Source organism: Capra hircus, chromosome 9 (assembly GCF_001704415.2).
Source record: "Capra hircus breed San Clemente chromosome 9, ASM170441v1, whole genome shotgun sequence".
In the NCBI taxonomy this organism is placed as follows: domain Eukaryota; kingdom Metazoa; phylum Chordata; class Mammalia; order Artiodactyla; family Bovidae; genus Capra; species Capra hircus.
The window spans coordinates 2100766-2127371 of record NC_030816.1 but is presented as its reverse complement, the minus strand read 5'-3'; the positions used below and the strand labels follow the sequence as shown (position 1 = coordinate 2127371).

Below are 26606 nucleotides of genomic sequence, written 5' to 3'. Positions count from 1 at the left end.
TGGTACAATTCAGCTGTGAAGCTGTCTGGACCTGGGTGTTTGTTTGCTGAAAGATTTCTGATTACAGTTTCAATTTCCATGCTTGTGATGGGTCTGTTAAGATTTTCTATTTCTTCCTGGTTCAGTTTTGGAAAGTTGTACTTTTCTAAGAATTTGTCCATTTCTTCCACGTTGTCCATTTTATTGGCATATAATTGCTGATAGTAGTCTCTTATGATCCTTTGTATTTCTGTGTTGTCTGTTGTGATCTCTCCATTTTCATTTCTAATTTTATTGATTTGATTTTTCTCCCTTTGTTTCTTGATGAGTCTGGCTAATGGTTTGTCAATTTTATTTATCCTTTCAAAGAACCAGCCTTTGGCTTTGCTGATTTTTGCTATGGTCTCTTTTGTTTCTTTTGCATTTATTTCTGCCCTAATTTTTAAGATTTCTTTCCTTCTTTTATTTTTCTTGAATGTCATTAAACTCCACATTTATAATTTGTATTCAGTGAATCCCAAGGAACCTATTGTTGCTGCATAGTTACTAAGTCATGTCTGAGTGACCCTGGACTGTAGCCTGTCAGGATCCTCCGTCCATAGGATTCTCCAGGCAAGAAGACTGGAGTGGATTGCCTTTTCCTTCTCCAGGGGATCTTCCTGACCTTTGAAAGATGTCAATCAGCTGGGGCAACCCTACTGACTGCAAGTTTCCTGGCACAGCCAGATCACAGCCTGATCCACAGAAAACAGTAGGAACCCAGTTCTCTGCAGTTCCCAATTTTTTAAAAAAGATAATCAGTTCTTTCATTTTGCCTGGCAGTATTTCTAGCATCTCTTTTTCAGAGATAAGCATCTCTAAGAATAAAGTCTTTCTTTTTCTTTCTCTTAAGGAGTCCTTTTTTTCTCTTTCTGCCTTATGTTGACTAGCACTAGGACACAATGCTGTCTCTCTAGTTTGACTGTAAGTTTCTCAAGGGCAGGACTTGCATATTCCTTAGAGTGAATACAAGATACTGAATAAATGTTTGCAAAGGGCAATATAATTCCTTCTCCCAGCTGCCTTGCCTTATGGTTTTCCATGACCATAAGCACATACATAGTCAGTTGGGGGTTTTCTGATGGACTCTCACTCCCATTTGTCTCTCCTCCTTGAGAGGAAGGCATGTGCATAGTCAGAATAGCAGGGTGCTTTGTAGGCACTTGGTAATTGACTCCTAATCCCAAAGGGCTGCTCCTTCAGCAGTGTGTTCTGGGCTAGATCTTCCTCACCAAATTGACTTGCCTGGTGATTCTTCCCTTGCAGAAGCCACTGTACCCACTGAACTTTTCAGAGGCAGAATATCTGGATGAAACAGGAGTCTCAACACTCATTGATTCACTCTGCAAGGACAAAAATGCCCTCATTTAATCAGATCACCAGACGGTCTAGGCTACTAAAACACAAGAGATGTATTCAGCCATTTTTGAACCACAAAAGAGGTAAGCACTGGTTCCCACATAGAGCATTGGTGCAAGTAGTCAGTGGGACAAGGGGACTCTATAAGCTAACAAACCAAGCATCTCCCAGAAGAGGAGGGTACCAGACAACTTTGTTCATAGGGAAATTGTGACCTGCTAAGATCTTGCTTGAGAAAAGTACCATGATCACCGAGGGTATGTATACAGTTTTACAAAACATTAATAACAAGTTTAGTATAAGGTTCAACTTTCTCTATGTCCCTTTATCTTTAGTTCTATTCTCTTCTGGGTGAAGTGAAAGTCATTCAGTCACGTCCAAGTCTTTGCGACCCTATGGACTATACAGTCCATGGAATTCTCCAGGCCAGAATACTGGAGCGGGAAACGTTTCCCTTCTCCAAGGGATCTTTGCAACCCAGGGATTGAATCCAGGTCTCCTGAATTGCAGGCAGATTCTTTACCAGCTGAGCCACAAGGGAAGCCCAAGAATACTGGACTGGGTAGCCTATCGCTTCTCAAGTGAATCTTCCCGAACCAGGAGTCAAACTGGGGTCTCCTGCATGCAGGTGGATTCTTTACCAACTGAGCTATCAGGGAAGCCCTCTCTCCTGGGTGGAGAACCACAATATCACTCAGACCTTAGGATCCATTTCCTCACAGTTTAGTTTTTGATATCATAAAGAGGATACGGTGTGGTACCTCCTCAGACCCCCTATAAGACCCTGACCACACATTTCATATGCCAGTGACCTCATTATTTTTCAATTATTTGTTGGTAAATTTTCTTTCTCACACAAATGTGTGCTCATTTAAAGTAGATCAAGTTAATTCAACAAGTTTATTGAGTTCCTTTTATGTCCCAGTTCCCTTGACAGATATTGGAGATATAGTAATTGACAAAAACATCTCTGACCTTGAGAAGCTTATACCTACTAGGAAAGACGGTATAAAAAGATACTTTCTGACACTATGGTAAGTGCAAGTATAGAGATATGCACATATTGCCACGTGCTCAGAGAACAGTTCTTGGTTCAGTCTGAGGGGACAAAGACTTGAACTGGCCACTGTCCTGAATCTTGACGCTTGAGTAGGAATTAGCTAGCAAGGCAGTTTCAGTGGAGGAGAGGTCTGAATTCTGGGAGCACTGGGTCCCTGAGTACTGGGTGTTGGAGACAGTGAGTGCAGCTTTTTCATCCCAGGAGATTTGGTGACAGTCAAAATGATGTGGTGGAACAGTGTGCCGAACCTCATTCCTTACCGTGTGCTTGTCAGGGAGAAATCCCAGGAGGGCCTGATGTCTGTTGTCCTAAATATTCAGTTCCAGTTACTAAAATGGGACTAAGTAGGCTCAGTAAAAACTGACTTTCACTTTTAAGTTCATCTTATGAAAGTCATCCTTCAAGTGTAAGTTAAAGTTACTTTAAAGAAATAAATGGGGCTTCCCTGGTGGCTCAGAGGTCAAGAATCCACCTGGCAATGCAGGAGTCATGGGTTCTATCCCTGAACCGGGGAGACCCCATGTGCCGCAGAGCAATGAAGCCCGTGCACCACAACTGTTGAGCCTGTGCTCTGGAGCCGGGGAGCTACAACTGCTGAGCCAATAGGCCACAGCTTCCGAAGCCCACTGCCCAGGAGCCCACGCTCTGCGACGAGAGAGGCCACTGCAATGAGAAGCCTGCACACTGAAACTGGAGAGCAGCCCCTGCTCACCACAACGAGACAAAAAGCCATGCAGCACAGCCACATATAAATTAATAAATAAAAAATCATTAAAAAAATGAGTGACTTAACAGATAGTAGTGGCCCAAGTGTTTCCAAAAAAAACAGAAAAACAAAGATGAAATGCCTGCAATACCCATTCCCTCCAAACTTCCAATAATTTAGTACTTGGAGTAATGGCACAAAGTAAGTTCAAGTCTAAAAATTGTCCAACATGTGATTTATAAGAGATTAATATTTTTAAGATTCTACTTTCCTGCATCTCTTGAACGATTCTCATGGAGCAAGTAAAGTCTCTTTCCTTCATAGCCCTTCCCCTTTGAAAAAATAATTTCACTGTTACACACATGTCAGTTGACTGTCAAACAAGAAACCGTAATGTTGCATTTGAAAGGAAGACCTTATCTATAACTAATGGCACCCATAATTGATAACTGATGGAAAAATACATACCATGGGAAGTAACTGACAAGGTTCTACACAATGGAGGGAAGATCCCCTGGTGGCTCAGATGGTAAAGACTCTGCCTTCAGTGCAGGAGACCTGGGTTCAATCTCTGCTTTGGGAGGATCCCCTGGAGAAGGGAATGGCAACCCACTCCAGTATTCTTGCTGGAAAACCCCATGAATAGAGGAGCCTGGCAGGCCATATAGTTAATGGGGTCACAAAGAGTCAGACACAACTGAGTAATTAAGCAAGCCACATAGTGAAAGTTATGGAGCCTGAGGTTCCATTAGAATTGTATTCTTTCATTTAAGGAGTGTGTAGAATTATGAGACTACACCTGATCTTAGCCAAAAGGCCAAGAAATGATGTAGAATTATGAGAAATGGAACCTTATTTCCTTCCCCAAACAAAGTTCTTAGACCTCCTACCAGGAGTTTTGGTGTCATTATCTTTCCTCTAATGAGATTAACCATTAAAGTATCTTGTTTGACTTGTCTTTCTGACTACTGATTGCGGTTATTCATGGATTTGCATAATCTTTATCACAGTCAATGACCTTAGGCTAATTAGACAATCTCACTGGGAGAACAAAAGGATTTTCTTAAATGCCTAACTGAAAGTTTAGTAAATACCCTACATAAAAATCAGAAAAAGATTAACTTTAAAAATAGTTGGGATCAAGCTCTGTTGCAATAAATACAAGAAATCAGATCATATTCCTGATGAAAAATTAATCAATACAGTAAGTCCCCTACATACAAATGAGGCCCGTTTTGAGAGTGCATTCATAAGTGCAATTTGTATCAAAGTCCAAGTTAGCCACGGTTAACTAAGTAGTTAAGTAACACATGTGGCAATATAGCACTGTACCATAATAGGTTTATAATACTTTTCACAAATAATACATAAAAAACAAACACAAAAATAAAGAAAGCATTTTAAATCTTACAGTACAGTACCTTAAAAGTATAGTAGTACAGTACGACAGCTGCACACAGGGGCTGGCATCGAGTGAACAGGCAAGAAGAGTTACTGACTGGAGGAGGGAGAAGGAGGGGAGATGGGCGAGCTGAAGGGTCGTCAGCAATAGGAGATGGAGGGTGAGCTGCAGTTTCACTCCCACCTGACAGTGATGGTACAGGTTCTGGTTCCTTACTGGGTTCAGCTCTGCCCATCCTTCAGAAAAAGTGATCCAGTGGCGTCTGGGCAGTAGATCTTTTTCCTCAACATGGATGGCGTTGGATTGCATACTGCAATCTTTGTGTGCCATTCCACGTTTGGGCCCCGTGCCTCAGAAACTAACCGTGTCTCCTCTGGGGCCTCCCTGGTGTCCAATGGCTGAGACTTCGCACCCGATGCAAGGGGCCCGGGGTTGGTCCCTTGTCCAAGAACTAGATCCTGCATGCTGCAACTAAGATTTCACATGCTGCAACTAAAGACACACACAAAGATGGAAGATTCTGCTTGCTGCAAATAAGACCCGGCGCAGCCAATAAAATATTTAAAAAATAAAATTATCAGTGCCTTCACAAATAGAGAAAATCCCCTTGCCATTTCTTGTGTCATAAATTTCTTTAGTTACTTCTTCTTCCTCTTGTCTCCCTTTGTTCTTTCTTTGGACCTCCAATTCCATCAGGTCTTCCTTAGTAAACTCCTCGTGTCGCACAGTAAGAAGTTCAATGAAGATATACTCTTGCAAATCTAGCTTGAAATAAAGATACTGTGCTACTGTGCTCTATACAGTACTGTGCATTAAAGAACATGAAAGCACAGCTACTTGTAGAGGATGCACGCACGTGGCAGTGTATGCCAGACACGTGACGTGATTGGACATGTGAAAGCATGTTTGCATATTTAAAACTTCAAAACTTGAAAGTTTGTAGGTAGGGGACTTAACTGTAGTCAATCTAAGAAAAAAAAAAAAAAAGGAAAATTTTATTTGAGCTAGCCTGAGGATTATAACCCAGCAGACAGTCTTTGAGAAAGCTCTGAGGATTGCTCTGTCTGTTAGAATGGTAAACTCCAACCCACTCCAGTATTCTCACCTGGAAAATCCCATGGACAGAGGAGCCTGGCGGGCTCCAGTCCACAGGGTCACAAAAGAGTTGGACGGGACTTAGTGACTAAACAGCAACAGCCAACAATTGATCATACAGGTTCTTTTAAGTTGGCTATCCTGGAAATTTTTAGAAGGAATCTCAAATTAAACTTTCAAAGACATCAAGGCTGGGAAAACATGTCAAGGGCTTGCGTGAGATTCTGCGATAGCTATAGACTTGAATGTATTCCTCTCTTCTCAAAGTGAAAGTGAAAGTGAAGTCACCCAGTCATGTCCAACTCTTTGTGACCCCATGGACTGTAGCCGACCAGGCTCCTCAGTCCGTGGAATTTTCCAGGCAAGAGTACTGGAGTGGGTTGCCATTTCCTTCTCCAGGGGATCTTCCCAACCCAGGGATTGAACCTGAGTTTCCCGCATTGCAGGCAGACGCTTTACCATCTGAGCCACCACGGAAGCCCAAAAAGGGACGCTGTGGCTGCATGGGCCGGGAAGTCCGCAACAAATCTTGAGATTCCTGCATCTGCCAGCCTTTCTTATTCATCTGATGAGGTTGCTGGGAACCTAAGAGTTTCCAACTTCTGGAAAGAACAGGGAGAAAGGAAAGATAAATGTTATAGTTTCACTTACAAAGGTATAATTTATCAAATTGCTGTAAGCTATAATTAGCTTAGCTTCCCTTGTGGGTCAGACGGTAAAGCGTCTGCCTACAATGCGGGAGACCTGGGTTTGATCCCTAGGTGGGGAAGATCCTCTGGAGAAGGAAATGGGAACCCACTCTAGTACTCTTCCAGCCTGGAAAATCCCATGGATGGAGGAGTCCGGTAGCGGTCCTGGGGTTGCAAAGTCAGACATGACTGAGTGACTTCACTTCACTTCATAATTAGCTTAAGGGGAAGGGTTTCCTTATAGCTGGTCACAATAAATACATTTGGTTCATAAGCAAAGCACAGTGATATATGTTTTTGAGACAAAGGGTTACATTTTAAATGATGTATTGACAGTTAATACAATCCATATCTGCATGTACAAAATGATTAGTGGATCATCCTGGCCCTTTACAAGAATAAGAGGAAAGGTTTACTTCTGAGGAGGTATGGCTAATGCAGATCCACAATACACACTCAAGGGGAAGGAAGAGGCTCAAATAAGCAGAGGAAAATTTTTATGTTCAAATTTTTGTCTTGTCATGAAATATGACTTTATTTCATCAATTCCCCCTCTTATATCATTAGTCTTTTAGTGGAAAGCATTAGGTGAGTAAATCTTTGGTCCCTCAATGCCAGGATTGTGCTTACCTTCCAGGCAACTATCTTGCCCGGAAAATTCCACGGACTGAGGAGCCTGGTAGGCTACAGTCCATGGGGTCACAAAGAGTTGGACATGACTGGGTGACCTCACTTTCACTTTCACTGTGAGAAGAGCGGAATACATTCAAGTCTGTAGGCTCTATCAGGCTCTATCAGGTCCCTTCATGTTGCATCTTTGTAGCTTGGTTCTTTCCTTCCTGTTAGGGTGTTATAGTGAGGTGTCTGGGATGGACTAGTGGTCGATTCCAAGTTGTCCAATAGGACTTATGTCAGTGTTACCTCACATGTGCATTTTTCATGTTCATCAATTTTTTGAGAACTATGGATGTAATCAGCAGTTTCAAGCTTTTAGGTATCATTATTTTAATAGGAGTAGGTGATATACAGTGCAAAAGGCAAGAAACTATCACTTTATAAGTCACACCAACTATAATCAAAATTGTCAATTGGAGTAACAATGTCATTAAACAAAGGTTTAAGCCAAGATCCTCGTGTGTGTGTGTGTGTGTGTGTGTGTTAGTTGCTCAGTTGTGTCCAACTCTTTGCAACCCCATGGACTGTAGCCCAACAGGCTCCTCTGTCCATGGAATTCTCTAAGCAAAAATACCGGAGTAGGTCGCCATTCCAAACCATTTCCTCATATTTCCACTAAACTGGGAAAAGGATCATTCAGAACAGACATTTGATTCTTCATATGTGTCATGAGTTACACCAGAAGACACAGCAAGTATAAAAATCCAACATGCACTATGCATTATATCATCAGTTCCCCCATTTTGTAAGACCATTTTTCTCATCATAAAGACTTCAGAAGTGGGCAAACTGTTGGCTTGATGACTATCATTCAAAGTTTGCTCAGTAAATGTTAAAGCCACTATGAGATTAATGGTATCTTCCATTCCAAGTGAAGGAATGAATATACTGGCCAAGTGATCATACCATTAGAAAACTGATAGAAAATCAGCATGCAAATATCAAAGGCAGATTGACAAGCACTGTTTCCAAGGCTACATATAGGAGACCCTGACCCCAAAAGAAACCAACTCTGCATCTTCCTAACCAGCCTGGGGAGAGCCAAGGCCATAAACTTGTTCCACAAATCTACTGATCCTTTTAGGAACTACCCAATATTTAACATCTGGTGAAAAGGAATGTTTATGGCCAGGTTCAAAGCAGGTTAAATTGGCCAAGTAAGAAGATCTCACTTAGTAATACTGGCAGTAATGGTAGCTTGCACGGTACTAGAGCTTCTTTCTTCTAAGCTAAAATGTCTAACAGCCATTCAACTAGAACCTTGGAGAGGAGAAATCTACCAAGGTCACCTAGGAATACTGAATGCAGGTAATTGGCCACACGTCCACCAACTGGATTGATTTTTGAAATTTGCAAATGAGTGAGCCCAAGGAATAAATAAATTTTGTTCATAAGTAAGATATGAACAATTATCAAAGTAATTAGTACATAGTCCTGGTCCAGTAACTTGGGTCAGCTCTCTAGTTCAGATGACATCATCATTTTGTCCTGGTCTGGTAGTGTTGGTCTAAGTTGAAGTTGGGTGTCAGAAACAGGAGTTGCAATTACACAGGCTCTTTAAGTTGGCTAAGCTGAAATTTTTATAAGGAATCTCAAAGTAAACTTTTAAGAGGCATCAAGGCTGGGAAAATCATGTCAAGGGCTTGCCATCACATTCTGCCTGCAATAGCTACAGACTGTCTTCTTAAGGTCCTCAAGATATCTTGCAATTCCTGCACCTCCCAGGAAGTGGCCTTTCTTATTGACCTGATAAAACTGCTGGGAACATAAGAGTTTGCAATTTCTGGAGAGAACAGCTAGAGAGAAAAGATAACGGTTACAATTCTACTTATAAAGGCATAATTTACCAAATTGTTGTAAGTCATAAATAACTCAAGGGAATGATTAAAAATCAGTAATATTTCAGATAAAAAACACAAAAATATTATAACCATATTCATCATTTCCCTCAGTCCTATGTGACTAATTCTTGATCTTAATATTCTGTTAACAGTTTTATGAAACCATCAGGTTTTTCCATTAGAATTCTTTCATTTCTTACCCAGTTCAGCACTATGACCTAAAAGTTATCAGAAGCTTGTGTTTGTCATAAAGTTCTTTCTATGAATCTTCTTGAAGATCAAGTATTTGTGTTTTTTTTTGCAAAAACATCAGTAAAATAATAACTATAAATGACAAAAGACTTGGCAAGGTTAGAAAGCTGATTACAATGTAATCAACAAAGTTGGTTATTGCTGTGGCAAAAGACATATTAGGATAATAGTAGAATTATTACTGCTAACATTTTACTAGGACACAATCAACTTTTATGAATTTCACACAATCTCTAGAACATTCATATCATGTTTACCTAATACAGCATAAGAAGGTTATTAGCACTCACTGGACAACATTTTCCATGTAATTTAACACACCAAACAAGACCAAATCTTATTGAGAAAACAAATCTTTTGAGGTATTCCAGGGGCCCTTTAGAAAGTCACAAAGGTCAATGAAACTTCAATTAGAATCTGATCTGTGAGAAGTTTGTCAAAAATATCAAAAGATTTCAAAACACTTAGTCAATAAGATCATAGATCATTGTGGGACAATGCTTGTTTTCTTAACCAAAGTAACAATAAGTAACAAAAGTCTACAAGCAATAAATGCTGGAGAGGGTGTGGAGAAAAGGGAATGCTCCTACACTGTTGGTGGGAATGCAAACTAGTACAGCCACTATGGAGAACAGTGAGGAGATTCCTTAAAAAACTGGAAATAGGACTGCCTTATGACCCAGCAATCCCACTGCTGGGCATACACACCGAGGAAACCAGAAGTAAAAGAGACACATGTACCCCAGTGTTCATCGCAGCACTGTTTATAATAGCCAGGACATGGAAGCAACCTAGATGTCCATCAGCAGATGAATGGATAAGAAAGCTGTGGTACATATACACAATGGAGTATTACTCAGCCATTAAAAAGAATACATTTGAATCAGTTCTAATGAGGTGGATGAAACTGGAGCCTATTATACAGAGTGAAGTAAGCCAGAAAGAAAAATACCAATACAGTATACTAATGCATATATATGGAATTTAGAAAGATGGTAATGATAACCCTGTATGTGAGACAGCAAAAGAGACACAGAGGTATAGAACAGTCTTTGGACTTTGTGGGAGAGGGGGAGGGTGGGATGATTTGGGAGAATGGCATTGAAACATGTATATTATCATATATGAAATGAGTCACCAGTTGAGGTTTGATGCATAGTACAGGATGCTTGGGGCTGGTGCACTGGGATGACCCAGAGGGGTATGGGGAGGGAGGAGGGGCGGGGCTCAGGATGGGGAACACGTGTACACCCGTGGCGGATTCACGTTGATGTATGGCAAAACCAATACAATATTGTAAAGTAATTAGCTTCCAATTAAAATAAATAAATTTATATTAAAAAATTCAAAAGCTAATATAGAAAGTTATAACATTACTTAAAAGGTAAGTAAATGTTACAATCTGTTATCAATCTGTTATCTCATTTACATTTAATTTATTTAATACTTTCATCACATCAAGTTATTTTTCTTGCTGGAAAATTTTATAACAGGAATAATAAAATCTTATTTGACTTCTAGTAGAACTTCCAGATGTACAGGCTGGATTTAGAAAAGGCAGAGGAACCAGAGCTCAAATTGCCAAAATCTGTTGGATCATAGAAAAAGCAAGAAAATTTCAGAAAAACATCGACTTCTGCTTCACTGACTATGGTAAAGCCTTTGTGTGGATCACAACAAACTGGAAAATTCTTAAAGAGATGGGAATACCAGACCGCTTTATCTGCCTCCTGAGAAATCTATAGGCAAGTCAAGAAGCAAGAGTTAGAACCTGCCATGAAACAATGGACTGGATCAAAATTGGGAAAGGAATACATAGCTGTATATTGTCACCCAGCTTATTTAATTTATATGCAGAGTAAATCATGTGTAATGCCAGGCTAGATGAATCACAAGCTAGAATCAAGATTGCTGGGGAAAATATCAACAACCTCAGATATGCAGATGGCACCAACCTAATGGTAGAAAGTGAAGAGAAACTAAAGAGCCTCTTGATGAAGGTGAAAGAAGAGAGTGGAAAAGCTGACTTAAAACTCAACATTCAAAAAACTAAGATCATGGAATCCGGTCCCATCACTTCATGGCAAATAGATGGGGAAACAGTGGAAATAGTAACAGACTATTTTCTTGAGCTCCAAAACAAAATCACTGTGGATGGTGATTGCAACCATGAAATGAAAAGAGGCTTGCTCTTTGGAGGAAAAGATATGATAAACCTCAACAGCATATTAAAAAGCAGACAGCACCTTGCTGACAAATGTCCATCTAGTCAAAGCTATGGTTTTTCCAGTAATCATGTATGGATGTGAGAGCTGGACCAGAAAGAAGGCTGAGAGCTGAAGCACCAATGCTTTCAAACTGTGGTGCTGGAGAAGACTCTTGAGTCCCTTGGACATCAAAGAGATTAAGCCAGTCAATCCTAAAGGAAATCAATCCTGAATATTCATTGCAAGGACTGATGCTGAAGCTCCAACACTTTGGCCACCTGATGTGAAGAGCCGACTCTTTAGAAAAGACTCTGATACTGGGAAAGGTTGAAGGCAGGAGGAGAAGGGGACAACAGAGAATGAGATGGTTGGATGGCATCACTGACTCAATGGACATGAGCTTGAGCAAACTCTGGGAGACAGTGAAGGACAGGGAGGTGCGGCATGCTGCGGTCCAAGGGGTCGCAAAAAATCAGACATGACTTAGTAACTGAACAACAACAGAAATAATAAAAGTATTATACTTAATGTTAATAACTCTAAAGACATATCTATATTAATTAAGCCAACAACTTAATTTCATTCATTAACCATTAATCTTAGATCTCATGACCCTGAAGTTCATTTGGGTTAGTTTTTTAAATATTTCTGAGTATTTATATAAGTGCTTAATTTCCTTTAAGCCAATTAAATAGAGCTCTTTTACAGATTAACATTGGCAATCTTACACATCTACAACACACACACAGATAATGATGTTGTGCTGAATAAAAAGCTAGGTGGGTAAAGCTACTATGATGGCAGAGCATAGTAGAGGAAAAGGAACTGGAACGATATCAAGGAGTCTGGAAAAGTCATTTCAACCATTTGAACCTCATCTGAAAAGGTAAGTTTTAGATTAAAAATGTAAGAAAGCTTTCAGTTATACAAGTGTTGGCAAACCTCTCAGATTCAAGCTTGGGTGTCCAACGTGCAGCCCAAACCAAGTACTGAGACACCAGCATGCATGGAGAAAGGTTTATTAGATTTGGCCAAAGTGAGAACAATAGAAGCAAGATTGCTTAGCTTCCCCATAACAAAGAAGCTAATTTGGGGAATTTTACATGATTAGGAAGCAAGAGAGAGGGAGTTTTAGGGAACTGAGGGGGGAAATCTATGTTTCTTCAGTCTCAGAAAACCACTGGTACAACCAGACTTCTGGGTGCCAGCAGCTGATCATATCTTATCCTTAAAGTCATCCATTTCTTCTGCAATACAAACTCATAAATTCTCCTTGTGACTCTGGTGTTATCTCCTCCTGCCTGACCAAGAAATAGCATTTCAGCAGCTAAAAGTTAGATCATGAAAACAAGGAGTACTGGGCAGGGAGCAAGGAGCCAACATGCGTGAGCAAACAAGGCCTGCTGCTGCTAAGTTGCTTCAGTCGTGTCCGACTCTGTACGACTCCATACATGGCAGCCCACCAGGCTCCTCCGTCTCTGGGATTCTCCAGGCAAGAATACTGGAGTGGGTTGCCATTTCCTTCTCCAGTGCATGAAAGTGAAAAGTGAAAGTGAAGTCGCTCAGTTGTGTCTGACTCTTTGTGACCCCATGGATTGTAGCTCACCAGGCTCCCTCCGTCCATGGGATTCTTCAGGCAAGAGTACTGGAGTGGGTTGCCATTGCCTTTCTGCAACAAGGCCCAATCAGAATTTATTTTAGTCCAGTTGTTAAATGTTAGGGGGTGCTACAATCATAAGGGGCCTGGCTAATCACAAGGGATCCAGCTAAAAACAAGGGACCCAGGCACACAGGTCTATTATTTCAGTCAAAATGGACTTTTTAATTAGAAAAGAAGAAACAAGAAGTTAATCTTTTCTACAAACAAAAAACTAAAAAAAATAAAAACAGTATATTAGAAAAAATATATCATGATCACTCAGATCACTAGAATAACAACAACAGCAAAAAAAAAAAAAAAAAACCCTGAAAGCAAATTACTTGACCAGTCTCAGAAAACGCTGGAATACCAACCCGGTTAAAGTAGTGGTCCCCAATCTTTTTGGCAACAGAGATGGGTTTCGTGGAAGGTAATTTTTCCAGGGACAGAGGCAGGGGTAATGTGGGCAATGGGGAGTAGCAGATGAAGCTTCACTTGCCTGCTGCTCACCTCTTGCTGTGTGGCCTGGGTTCCTAATAGGCCATGGACTGGCATCAGTCTGCAGACCAGGGTTTGGGGATCTCTGACTTAAGGAACTATCACATAATGATGTGGTGATACCCACATAATGGTGGGTATAATGATGCAACCAGAAATGGGGAGAAAAAAAACTTGCCTTATGTTTTGTATTTTTGCATTATGTCCAACGTTGTTTATATATATTTACAAGCCAACAGACTCTGGAGAAAGAAATGGCAACCCACTCCAGGATTCTTGTCTGGAAAATCCCATGGACAGAGGAGCCTGGTGGGTTACACCCCATGGGGTCGCATACAACTGGACACGACTTGGCAACTAACACACAGAAGCCAACAGAACTTAGCAAAACATTTCTCCATTAGATTTGATAGCTGAATCTTTTCCACTTGTGCCTGAGGTTGAAAGGACATTTACATAGATCAAAACAACATATAGATCAATTTATGTTACCAGTGCTATGCTAATTATTCAAGAGATAAACGTTGCTATATGAGCAAATGAGTTACCTGCCAGATAAATATTAGATTGGATCATCCCTTGAAATTTGTAGTCATTTTTTGAAAATGCATATAATTGTAAATTATGAGGCCCAAGCAATCTTTTAGTTCCCCTTCCCTTAGTTCACCTTCCAGAAGGCCTAACTATAGACAAAGCCTTAAAGAAAGTAAAGTTTGGGGACCTTTTTTTTTTTTTTTTAAAAGTGATGTGACTTACTCTGTTCTGGATTTCAAAGATGCCAATTTAACATGGGCTATATATAATTTTAAAATTCTTTTCTACAAATAAATACTTCCTGCAGAAAATTTGGAAAATACAAGATTGCAAAGAAGTAGAGGAAAAACATTCCCCATCCAGTCAGTGGAGGTTATTACCATTTACTTTTTATACTATATAGTTATACTACTTTAGTATTACGATTAAGTCACTTTTTGTTATGTATTTGCATGGGCCATTAAATCCTTGGTAGTTCTTCAGTGTCTGCACAAAATTTCATTTTATAAATAATGCCATTCTTCGTTGAAGTTTCCTTAATTATCAAAAGTAAAATAAGAGCTATAGATTATTAGGATTAAGTCTTTAATAAAAGACTTATTAAAGATGTGAAGAGATGTTTTTCCAAAGAAGACAAACAGATGGCCAACTGGCACATGAAAAGATGTTCAACATCACAAATCATCAGAGAAACGCATATCAAAACCACAATGAGATATCACCTCAAAACCAAACGAGATATCATATCAGTGTCATACCTGACAGAACGTGATGTGCTGTGCTTAGTCACTCAGTTGTGTCTGATTCTTTGCCACCTGATGGATTGTAGCCCACCATGCTCCTTTGTCCATGGGGATTTTCCAGGCAAGAATACTGGAGTGGGTTTCCAAGCCCTCCTCCAGGGGATCTTCCCAACTCAGGGATCGAACCCAAGTCCCCAACATTGCAGGTGGATTCTTTACCATCTGAGCCAACAAGGAAGCCCAAGAATACTGGAATGGTAGCCTATCCCTTCTCCAATGGAACTTCCCAATCCAGGAATGAACTGGGGGTCTCCTGCATTACAGGTGGATTTTTTTATCAGCTGAGCTACCTGAGAAGTCACCTGTCAGAATGGTTTTCATCAATACCACAAATAATAAATGTCGGTAAGAATGTGGAGAGAAGGGAACTCTTGTGCACTTAGTAGGAATGTAAATTGGTGCATTCACTGTTGGAAAAAGTATGGACAGTTCTCAAAAAATTAAAAGTATAACTACCATATGACCCAGTAATTCCACTCCTGAGTATTTATCTTTCCCAAATGAAAACAGTAATTTGAAAAGCTATATGCACCCCAATTGCATATCAGCATTCCAGCTGGCGCTAGTGGTAAGAAGGAATCCTCTTGCCGTGCAGCAGATGTTAAGAGACACCGGTTTGATCCCTGGGTCAGGAAAAGCCTCTGGAGAAGGGCAGGGCAATCCACTCCAGTATTCTTGCCTGGAGAATCCCATGGACAGAGGAGCCTGGTGGCTACAGTCCATAAGATTGCAAAGAATGGGACACAAGAGATTAGCATGCATGGAAGCAAACTAAATGTCCATCAACAGACAAATGGAAAAGAGTTAATACTCACACACACACACCAGGCAACAGAATACTACACAGCTACAGAAATGAATGAAAATTTGTCATCTGCAACAACTTGGACAGACTGGGAAGTTACTATGCTAAGCTAAATAAGTGAGACTGAGAAAGTTTAAATACTGTATAATATCACTTGTATAATCTAAAAAAGTAAAACTAGTGAATATAACAAGAAAAGAGAGAACAAACTAGTTACCAGTGGGGAGAGGGAAAAGAGGAGGGGCGAGGAGGGGCAAGGTAGGGGCAGGGGACTAACATGTACCAATTATTGGGTGTACTTTACAGCATTGGGAATATCGCCAATGTTTTCTAATAACTATGAATGGGGCGTAACTTTTAAAAGTTGTGATTCATATTGTACAACTGTATCTCATTTTTTTAAGACTTAAATCAATATGCAAAGTAGCCTGGAGATCATTAATGGTGGAAAAACAAGTCAGAGCAATTATAGGCATGATAACAGGGTAAACCCAGTCACATGATTTATTCCTGAGAACAAAAAGGTCACCGACCATATACATCCCACTTAATATTTATCCTCGCACTTTGAGTGGAGGTTTATTTCTTTAAGTAGACAAAGTCGTGGTTTTGTAACTCAACAAATACTGCCAATGCCACGAGGCTCAGGCTCTTTGTGTGGCCTTTCCAATGCTGCGCTCCCCTTTACAGAGGACCTCGAAGTAGAGGAAACACCTAGCTGGCTTGAAGCCATCCGCCCCTCGGCTGACCGAAGCAGTGCAGGCCGGGCGGATCCGTCAACCACCTGAAACACCCGTCGCCATGATACCAAAAAGAGCGGGCAGCGGAGCGCCAACAGAAGCTTCCGTGAGCCGAGTGGAAGACGCGCTTATGGCGCAAGCGCCGAGGCCTCTTCGCCCCACCCTCCCCAGGGCCGCGCATGCGCCAACGTAGCTTCACACTCGGGATAGAAGCACTCACTTTGTCGTCACAGGGCAGATGATCGGGGTGCGTCCGCCTTTTCCCTCCCCCTTCCATCCTCCTCCCTTTCCCCCTCCCCTTGTCCCTCAGTCTTCTCCCTCCTTTCTCTCTCCCTCCCTCTGGCGTCCCCCGCCAACTCTCGCTTCCGGTCGGCGGCTGTCTGCGGAAGGGTGTCCCGCCCCTTCCGCCTTTACAGCGGCGGCGGCGGCGGCGCCTGCGCGTCTTCTGTCCGGGTCAGCAGGCGGGTGCCCTGGGCCGTCCACCTGCGCGTTGCGGAGCCGCGCCCGGGGGGTCGATGGCGATGAACTATAACGCGAAGGATGAAGTGGACGGCGGGCCCCCGTGTCCTCCCGGGGGCACCGCTAAGACCCGGAGGCCAGATAACACGGCCTTCAAACAGCAACGGCTGCCGGCTTGGCAGCCCATCCTGACGGCTGGCACGGTGCTGCCCACCTTCTTCATCATCGGCCTCATCTTCATCCCCATTGGCATCGGCATCTTCGTCACCTCCAACAACATCCGCGAGATCGAGGTGAGCGGCGGGGAGGCGGCGGCCGTGCGCGTTGGCGCCGCCGGGGAGCGGTGTCCCTCCTTCCTGGGGTCCAGGGGCTCGGGCGGGCCCTGCCCTTCCCCACCTTCTGTCTTCCTCAGTTTCCTCTTTCTTTTCCTACGGGTTTTTCTGAATGTGCAGCTTTGCCGGCGCTTTCTCTCGCTGTTTATCCAGTTGGGGGATGACTGTAATGCAGAGTGTGGGTCAGGGGAAGAACGCCCCTTTGATGGGCGGTTTGTGTGGTTTTGAACCTCTAACGGAGGTTAAAAAAGGAAAAAAGAAAAGGAGAAGTGGAAAGAAGTTACATGGAGATCAAACTCCAGGAGAGTTGACACGGTCAGAGTGTCACTTATCTGTGTGGGGATTATCCCGAGTCACGGAGATCAACACCTTGGCCGTTGCTGGGGAAAGGACCCAGTGTCTTAGAGGCAATGATGATTTTTATGTAAAGAAGTTGCCATGTGGCAGATCACGTATTAGGACCTGTGACCGAAGTGTGTACAGTACTTTTCACGTTGAACTCACAGATGCTTTTACTTACAGGGGCGTATTACCGGTAAAAGGTAACTTGACACTTCAGTTCCGGTTTTATTTTTAGGTTACATTGATTAATAATCATGCCCTACATTCGCCCTCGTCCCCCCTCAACCCTCCCCACCGCGCCAGATTTTAAACTGAAAAAAAAAAGTCTGTGACCTCACAGGGAGAGTAATTTGTGAATTATTTCCTGAACGTGTTAGTGTTATAAGACATGATAGAGAAACTTGGGGAAACATCTTGACTTCCGTCAGAGAAACCATCATCGTAATATAGTATCTTCATACATCTGCAGTGGTGAAGATAGGTTGGTACAGAATGTAAATACTTTGTGTACATATCCAGTATTAAACATCTGCTCATCCTCTTTTCTTGACTATCTGAGGGTATTTTTTATCTGTTTGAAAGGGGAGGAACGGGTACAAAATTCTCTTGATTTTTTTTCTGTTCTATCAGTTATGTCATTTTTTTCCCTTTTTAATTATACTAAATACTTTAAAATGTATGCATGCAATTTAATAGGGCTTTCAAAACAACTTTATTTCAATGGCAGGAATAGGCATACTTTCCAATTTAATTAACAGTGTTACCTGTAAAAGCAGAATCATATTTTTAATTGTACAACGTGTACATTTCTGTTAGTAATACGCGTGTATAGCATAGTTTTAAAATCTTTTACTGAAGGTTCATTTTCAGTTAATAATGAAGTATCACAAATTTTTTCAGTCTAATGTTCTGTTTTATCATTTTTATCTCCTAGTAGTCCTTCAAATGTAGTCCTTAGTGGTCTCCCAACTGTATTGTGCTGTGCTGTGCTGTGCTTAGTCGCTCAGTCATGTCTGACTCTTTGAGACCCCCATGGACTGTAGCCCGCCAGACTCTGTTCGTGGAGCTTCTCCAAGGCAAGACCACTGGAGTGGGTTGCCATGCCCTCCTCCGGGGGATCTTCCCAACCCAGGGATCGAGCCCAGGTGTCCCTCATTGCAGGAGGATTCTTTTACTGTCTGAGTCGCCAGGGACGCCCCAAACCTTTTTAGGACCACACATACCAGGATGAGAGCATAGTGGTATAATACAAGGGCCGTGGGCTCTAGGCAGGAGTCAGGCAGAGCTGGGTTTAAATACCAGCTCAGCTATTAACTGGCTCAGTTTGTTGCAAAACATAATCGCCCTAAGCCTCAATTTCTTCACTTGTAAAATAGGTAAATAATACCTATTTTTTGTGAACTGTGAGATTTAGAAACAAGAAAGATAATATTCCTGGCAGTACATTTATACACTAGTTACTGTATTGTGATGTCCGCTAATCAGGAGATGAGAAATGGAGTCAGAGGGGTTGGTATTTGCTAGTAAGCTAGAAAAGCATTGTAGAATTGAGACAGAAACCAAACCTGGATGTCTTGATTTTCAGTCTTAAGCTTTTACACTATACTGGGATCCTTATGTCTATGTTTATAGCAGATATTAAGATGAAAGCAGCAGTAGTTTGGAATTTATATGATGAGTCTTGACTAAATTATCAGAACTCAATTTCTGTCAATATTTACTATACTATGAAGGTAAATGTTAACTTTCTTTAAAACTTTCAGATTCTGAAATAAAGTTCTTCACGCTAGTTGATGAAATGGAAAGTTCTTAAATAATTTTCATGTATGTAATTCTGATTTCAAACTGTCTGAAGAGTCTACTGTAGCTGGATCTCGTTAGAAGGACACTGAAGTTGAGTCAAGGCATTAGAGTCCAGCTTTTACTCCCTAGTTTGTGATGTTAGGCATGTTTTTGAGTCTCAGTTTTCATTTTGCTTGAAGAGCTGAACGATTCAGACTAGATGATCCTGTAGAGGCCTTGTTCAACTTTAATATTCCGTGACTTCCAACTTAAATGTGATTTTAAGAAAAATGCTGCATATTCAAGTTGTATCACCTTTGGAACTAGAGGAGATGAGAATTAAGAATGATTAGGAATTTTGTACCAATGCTCAGATACAGTTGTGCAAATAAATTTTTAAAAAATTTGATAATTGTGTAGAGAACTGGTTCTGAATTGAGCCTGGAGTTACTAGAAGAACCTAGGGAACTTCCCCTAAGCACACATACTTGTTTCTGACTGCTCCCCACCCTTTGTCAGTCACTAGTTTAAAGTTGAGGGTTATTAAAAATAAATACGTAAGAAGTTGTTCTTGGCAAGATTCACTTCCATACTACACGTTGCTCACATCTCTTTAGCTTATGTCCTCATTTTTGAAACTTTTAAGACTTTCATTATTGCACTCATCTCATCCGCTAGTAAAGTAATGCTCAAAATTCTCCAAGCCAGGCTTCAGCAATACGTGAACCATGAACTTCCAGATGTTCAAGCTGGTTTTAGAAAAGGCAGAGGAACCAGAGATCAAATTGCCAATATCCTCTGGATCATGGAAGAAGCAAGAGAGTTCCAGGAAAACATCTATTTCTGCTTTATTGACTATGCCAAAGCCTTTGACTGTGTGGATTGCAATAAACTGTGGAAAATTCTGAAAGAGATGGGAATACCAGACCACCTAACCTGCCTCTTGAGAAACCTATATGCAGGTCAGGAAGCAACAGTTAGAAGTGGACATGGAACAAAAGACTGGTTCCAAGTAGGAAAGGAGTAAGTCAAGGCTGTATATTGTCACCCTGCTTATTTAACTTATATGCAGAGTACATCATGGGAAACGCTGGGCTGGAGGAAGCATAGCTGGAGTCAAGGTTGCCGGGAGAAATATTAATAACCTCAGATATGCAGATGACACCACCCTTATGGCAGAAAGTGAAGAAGAACTAAAAAGCCTCTTGATGAAAGTGAAAGAGGAGTGAAAAAGTTGGCTTAAAGCTCAACATTCAGAAAGCTAAGATCATGGCATCCAGTCCTATCACTTCATGGCAAATAGATGGGGGAAACAGTAGAAACAGTGGCTGAGTTTATTTTTCTGGGCTCTAAAATCACTGCAGATGGTGACTACAGCCATGAAATTAAAAGACGCTTACTCGTTGGAAGGAAAGTTATGACCAACCTAGACAGCATATTGAAAAGCAGAGACATTACTTTGTCAACAAAGGTCCGTCTAGTCAAGGCTTTGGTTTTTCCAATAGTCATGTATGGATGTAAGATTTGGACTATAAAGAAAACTGAGCGCTGAAGAATTGATGCTTTTGAACTGCAGTGTTGGAGAAGACTCTTGAGAGTCCCTTGGACTGCAGGGAGATCCAACCAGTCCATTCTAAAGGAGATCAGTCCTGGGTGTTCGTTGGTAGGACTGATTTTGAAGCTGCAGCTCCAATACTTTGGCCACCTGATGCAAAGAGCTGACTCATTTGAAAAGACCCTGATGCTGGGAGGGATTGAGGTCAGGAGGAGAAGGGGATGGCAGGGGATGAGATGGCTGGATGCCATCACCGACTCAATGGACATGGGTTTGGGTGGACTCTGGGAGTTGGTGATGGACAGGGAGGCCTGGCGTGCTGCGGTTCATGGGGTCGCAAAGAGTCAGACACAGCTGAGCAGCTGAACTGAACTGAAGGACTTTCATTGACATAATATATCAAATTACTAGGCCAAAGAAGACTTGTCCAGTCAGAATGCTTTCGTAATATAGCTTAAAGTGCTAAGATCAGAAATCCAGATAAAAATCAGTGGGTCTTCATCTTTTTCCTGGAAAGTTTATACAAAATATTACTACTCTTGTAAAGCATGTTGGACTCCCCTAAAAAAGGTGTTTAGAAATAGATTATCTCATCTCATTAGGTTTCTATATCTTGTTTAGCTGGGTTTTAGATTTTCTATTATCTAATAAGATAGAAATTTTTAGAAAACTAAAATTGTTAATTTTTCAGTCATAAAATATTTAATACCTAATTAAAACTAAGATTTAATATCTTCATTTATTATTAGCAGCAAGAAATAAGTCTTTAATGTGGCAGTTGTAAGAGTCGGGAACATCTTTCTAGTAATACCATAAAGGTAATGTTTTTCTAGTTGATGGTCCTTGTTTTTGAGGCAGAGATGTTAATTGAATAGTGCGAACCTGAAAAAGAAAGTGAAAGTCGCTCAGTCCTGTCCGACTCTTTGTGACCCCCATGGAATTCTCTAGGCCAGAATACTGGAGTGGGTAGCCTTTCCCTTCTCCAGGGGATCTTCCCAACCCAGGGATCAAACCTAGGTCTCCCTCATTGCAGGCGGATTCTTTAGCAGCTGAGCCACAAGGAAAGCCCAAGAATGCTGGAGTGGGTAGCCTAACCCTTCTCCAGGGGATCTTTCTGATCTAGGAATAGAACTGGGGTCTCCTGCATAGCAGACAGATTCTTTACCAACTGAGCTTTCAGAGAAGCCCCTTCTATCCCTGATAGAAAGTATTCTTAACTTTTGCATTTTCACACGTTTATCAGTTTTAAGTTATATAGTTGTAAATTAATGGTTAGAATCAAATGAGGACATTATTTGGAGTGATAGCATAAATTTAGAACTAAATATTTACTTCAAAATTAATATTGCCAAAGTGTTGTGTTCAACCTACATTTGCATTTCAAATTTTAGTGGAATAGCACTCCCACCCCCATGCAAACATGCTTGATTGAGAAACCCTAATTCTCTTCCTCTTTACCTTATTATTGTTTATCACCCTCAACTCTGTTATTCTGGTTTTTTTCTGTTTCCTTAGTTTCTGACAAAAATAGATTTTTATCTTTTGATTTTATGCTTGTGCAGTTTGAATTCTTGGGGCTTCCCAGGTGACTTGATGGTAAAGAATCCACCTGCCAATGCAGGAGACTGGGATTCGATCCCTGGGTCAGGAAGATCCCTTGGAGAAGGAAATGGGAACCCATTCCAGTATTCTTCCCCGGGAAATCCCATGGACAGAGGAGTCTGGCAGGCTACCATCCACAAGGTCACAAAAGAGCTGGACACGACTTAGCGACTAAACAACAACTTAGGTTCTTAGATTTAAGGATTTCAAAAGGATCTTCTGTATTTGGTATTCTTCGTTTATACTTAGCCCATAGCTAAGAGTCAAAGAAGAATAAGTTGCTTTGTAGGCATGATTGTTAAAATTTAGGTAGTTCATGTTGAGAAGTGTAAAGATTTTAGTAGTTAAATGAATTGCAGTTGGTTAGAAGTTGACTCTTGGAAATGAAGAGATTTTTAGCATTCGTGTTATTTCTCTTGTAACTTTAGTACTTAGGGCCATGGTATGGGGAGGGAGGTGGAGGGGGAGTTCAGGATGGGGAACACTTGTACACCTGTGGTGGATTCATGTTGATGTATGGCAAAACCAATACAATATTGTAAAGTAATTAGCTTTCAATTAAAATAAATAAATCTATATATAAAAAAAGTAAATATGGCTAGTGAAACCACTTTTGTGAAGCCCAGGAACTGAGAGTGGTTTTACAGATGGACATTTGCAATTGAGTTTGATGCTAGAGGATAGTAACCTTGAACTCCAATAATATGAAATGTTATCTCCCCAAAATAATTTTATTCTTACTTGTAGACCTGTGTCACCAAAAAATTGTACACATTTGTTATTATATTTTTAATTCCATCAATTAAAATCTGTTATATAAGAACCTATATAATATCCTCAAACCTGCCTCTTAGTTTGCAAAGCATAAAATATTTACTTTCTGACCCCTTATAGAAAAGAATTTCCTGTCCTTGACTTGGAGTTTTAAAGAAACATACTGCCAAATTTAGCATTTGTTATAAAAATAGCAGTGTTTATTTTATACATTCTAATCCTCAATAATCTTTCAAGGTAGGTGTAGTGATCACTGATAATTGCTTGTATTCTGCATTCTTTGTACAAATAAATGTAGAATACCTTAGTTGAATTTACCATTGATCTTGGTACAGGTAATATTATTATTCATGTCTTTTCACAGATGAAGTTTAAGCAACTAAACAAAATTGCTTTTGAAGTTTTTACTTTAGTTACCTTTTGTCTTCATTAGAGCCTCTAGAAAGGACAAGTAATTCTCTTTTATTTATCTCTTATTTTTTAATTTTTATCTTTTAAAGATGAATTCTTTAGTATGAAATCATTAGTTCAAGGGGTACTTAAAATGTTGTTTTTAAATTTAATCTAATTAATACTTAATATGGTTTACCTTATTACTCAGCATTTTGTTGAGTGATCTGTTTAAGTCTTATATTGATTTCCTTTTAAGTCAGATTTACATTTGAAAATGGAAGTTCTCCAGCCCTTATACAGGGTACAAATGGCATGTCCTTCAAAGTCCTCCTTTCCCACTGCATGAAGTCCAGTCAGCTTTCTTAAGAATGGAATGCAGTTTAACAATTACTGAGAATTGTCAGTTTGATTTAGGAGAACAATTATAGTGGTAGCAGAAACAGAGCTGAGAAACATGATAACGCTTAAACTAGTCATCTCCATCTGTTGCTTTGCCTCTGGTTCTTTGTGTTTTGAATTTAAGCTGCCAGGCAGGTCTCCCGCTTGTTGTTCTGCCCTGTGCCTTCTATGCTTTTGACATTTAATAGGCATTAATTTTTAAAATAAGGGAACTATAGTTCCTTTCCTACCTGGTAGCATCTTTCTTTCTAGGGTAAGTTATGAATTATTATCTTAAGTATAAGCTGTTTCTTCCCTAATTTTATTGAGGTTGCAATTGACAAAAATTGTATAGATTATATAAATTTTATATTTATATAGTTATATATATTGATACATATACATTGATATGCATTGTGAAATGCTCACCATAATAAAGCTAATTAACGTGTCCATCACTTCCTATAGTAACTCACATATTAAAAAGACAAGTGATAACAAGTGTTTGTGAGGATGTAGAGGACAAGGAGCTCTTATGGAATGTAAATTGGTATAGCTATTAGGGATAAGATTATGTTAGGTGCTCAAAAATGAAAATACAGAACTACCATAAGATCTAGCACTCCCGCTGCTGCTGCTGCTGCTGCTAAGTCACTTCAGTCGTGTCCGACTGTGCGACCCCATAGACGGCAGCCCACCAGGCTCTGCTGTCCCTGGGATTCTCCAGGCAAGAACGCTGGAGTGGGTTCCTTCTCCAGTGCATGAAAGTGAGAGTGAAGCACTCCCACTAGGTATGTTTTAAAGGAACTGAAATCAGTATCTTGAAGAGATACATGCACTCCCATATTCACAAACCTTGTTTTTGTACCCAGTGGATTTTATTACAGTTTGGATGTTAGGCCAGGCTGCCCTTGAATTTTAGTTTATGAAGGATATAGTGGGGTTTTGATGGTAAAAACTCATAGACTGAGTTAAATTTATCAAGAGTTTTAATCAGCATTGAGCATTTTCTATAAGTAAAGTGCTGCTCTGGGTATAGTATACCCAGAAAAAAGCTTGTGGACAGGGCCTCCTTTTTTTTTCCTTCCAAGTAGTGAGCCCTCCTTAGAAACCTCACGAAGTCTTTCGGAGGAGATGAAGCATACACGTAAAAGGAACTGCAAGCATTGCTGGATGAGTGGCACAGATAGAATATGCCCTAGAGGTCCAGAGAAAGACAAGATTACACGTCTCCAGTAACCGTGGAAAACTTTCAGGTGGGCTTTGAGCTGGAACTTGAAGAATAAATAGCACTTCTAAAGAGGAGGTTGGATGCATTCCAAGAAAGCAGATTTAGATGAGCAAAATTGTAGTAGCAGGAAGTCAAAAGGTGTAAAAAGTTGGAGTGAGGGAAAATAAGCTGATGCTAGGTGGTGGATAGACTAGGTATTTGATGATAAAAGATGATGGCGTCCACTGTAGAATGATTACAGTGAAGAGCAGTTAGATTTAGGATGTATTATGAAAGTAGAGCTAAAAGAATTTTCTCATGTAGTGGGTGTGTAGCTGCTGCTGCTGCTAAGCCGCTTCAGTCGTGTCCGACTCTGTGCGACTCCATAGATAGCAGCCCACCAGGCTCCCCTGTCCCTGGGATTCTCCAGGCAAGAACACTGGAGTGGGTTGCCATTTCCTTCTCCAATGCATGAAAGTGAAAAGTGAAAGTGAAGTCGCTCAGTCATGTCTGACTCTTAGCAACCCCATGGACTGCAGCCCACCAGGCTCCTCCATCCATGGGATTTTCGAGGCAAGAGTACTGGAGTGGGGTGCCGTCGCCTTCTCTGGTGGGTGTGTAGGGTGTGAGATAAATTGTAGAGTCAAATCTAACTTGAAGGTATTTTGGTCTGCATTGGAATGATGGGATTGTGATTTTGTAACCAAGCATGGGTTTGTATGCCAGGTTGCAGAAACTGACAGCAAGTATTTGCAGCAAAATGTAGGGTTTTACTTGTAGAGTGCCACGGAGGGGAGTGGGGGACAAGCCACCCCAACCTGGTCTGTGAGTTGGGGCGTTTCTTAAGGAAAAGAACACAGAGGCCGAGATTAATGGTCATCTTGTGATGTTTCTTTATTTGCAGTTTTGAGGGTCAGGATGTCTCTGGTTTACGTGGTCCATGGCTCAGGCATCTGTGAGCTCATCTTGTCCCGGAGAAACAGCCTGAGTTTGTGTGTTAATGACGATGTCTATAAGAGCAGTTTTAGTACAGCAGTGATGTTATCAACAACCACTGTGATTTTAGTCATCTGACTCTGGTTGATTAGCGTTCAGCTAGCACAGGCTTGAGGTCAGAGGGGACAAGAAAGGGATAAGTTTTGGATAGAGAGATTGATTAGTCATAAACTCAGGGAACACAGTTTTAGGGGGACGTGGCTTCAATTTATCAAGATGGGGAAGACCGTAAAAACAGTTGCGGTGTGATAGCAGGGGTTCGGAGGTTAGAAGCTGAATAAAGAGTTCTGGTTTTTACTCGTTACAGTGAGATGCCTTTTAAACATCCAAATTGGAAATAATGAGTAGACAACTGAACAGGGAGAAGGTTGAGAACTGGGGTCAAGTATTTTGAGGTTTCATCAGTGTAGATGATACACAGAGACATGAGATAGAATGAAGTTAAAAGAGGTGAAAAAGG

General features: G+C 40.8%; 1 protein-coding gene across 1 annotated transcript in view; it reads left to right on the top strand.

The window, feature by feature from the left end:
• TMEM30A (transmembrane protein 30A) overlaps positions 16685–26606 on the top strand; it is a 40959-nt gene continuing 31037 nt past the window's right edge. Inside the window, exon 1 of the mRNA XM_018052872.1 lies at positions 16685–17075. Within this exon, the coding sequence (XP_017908361.1) occupies positions 16839–17075 (237 nt within the window). The 5' untranslated portion in view covers positions 16685–16838. The remainder of the gene's footprint in view (positions 17076–26606) is intronic.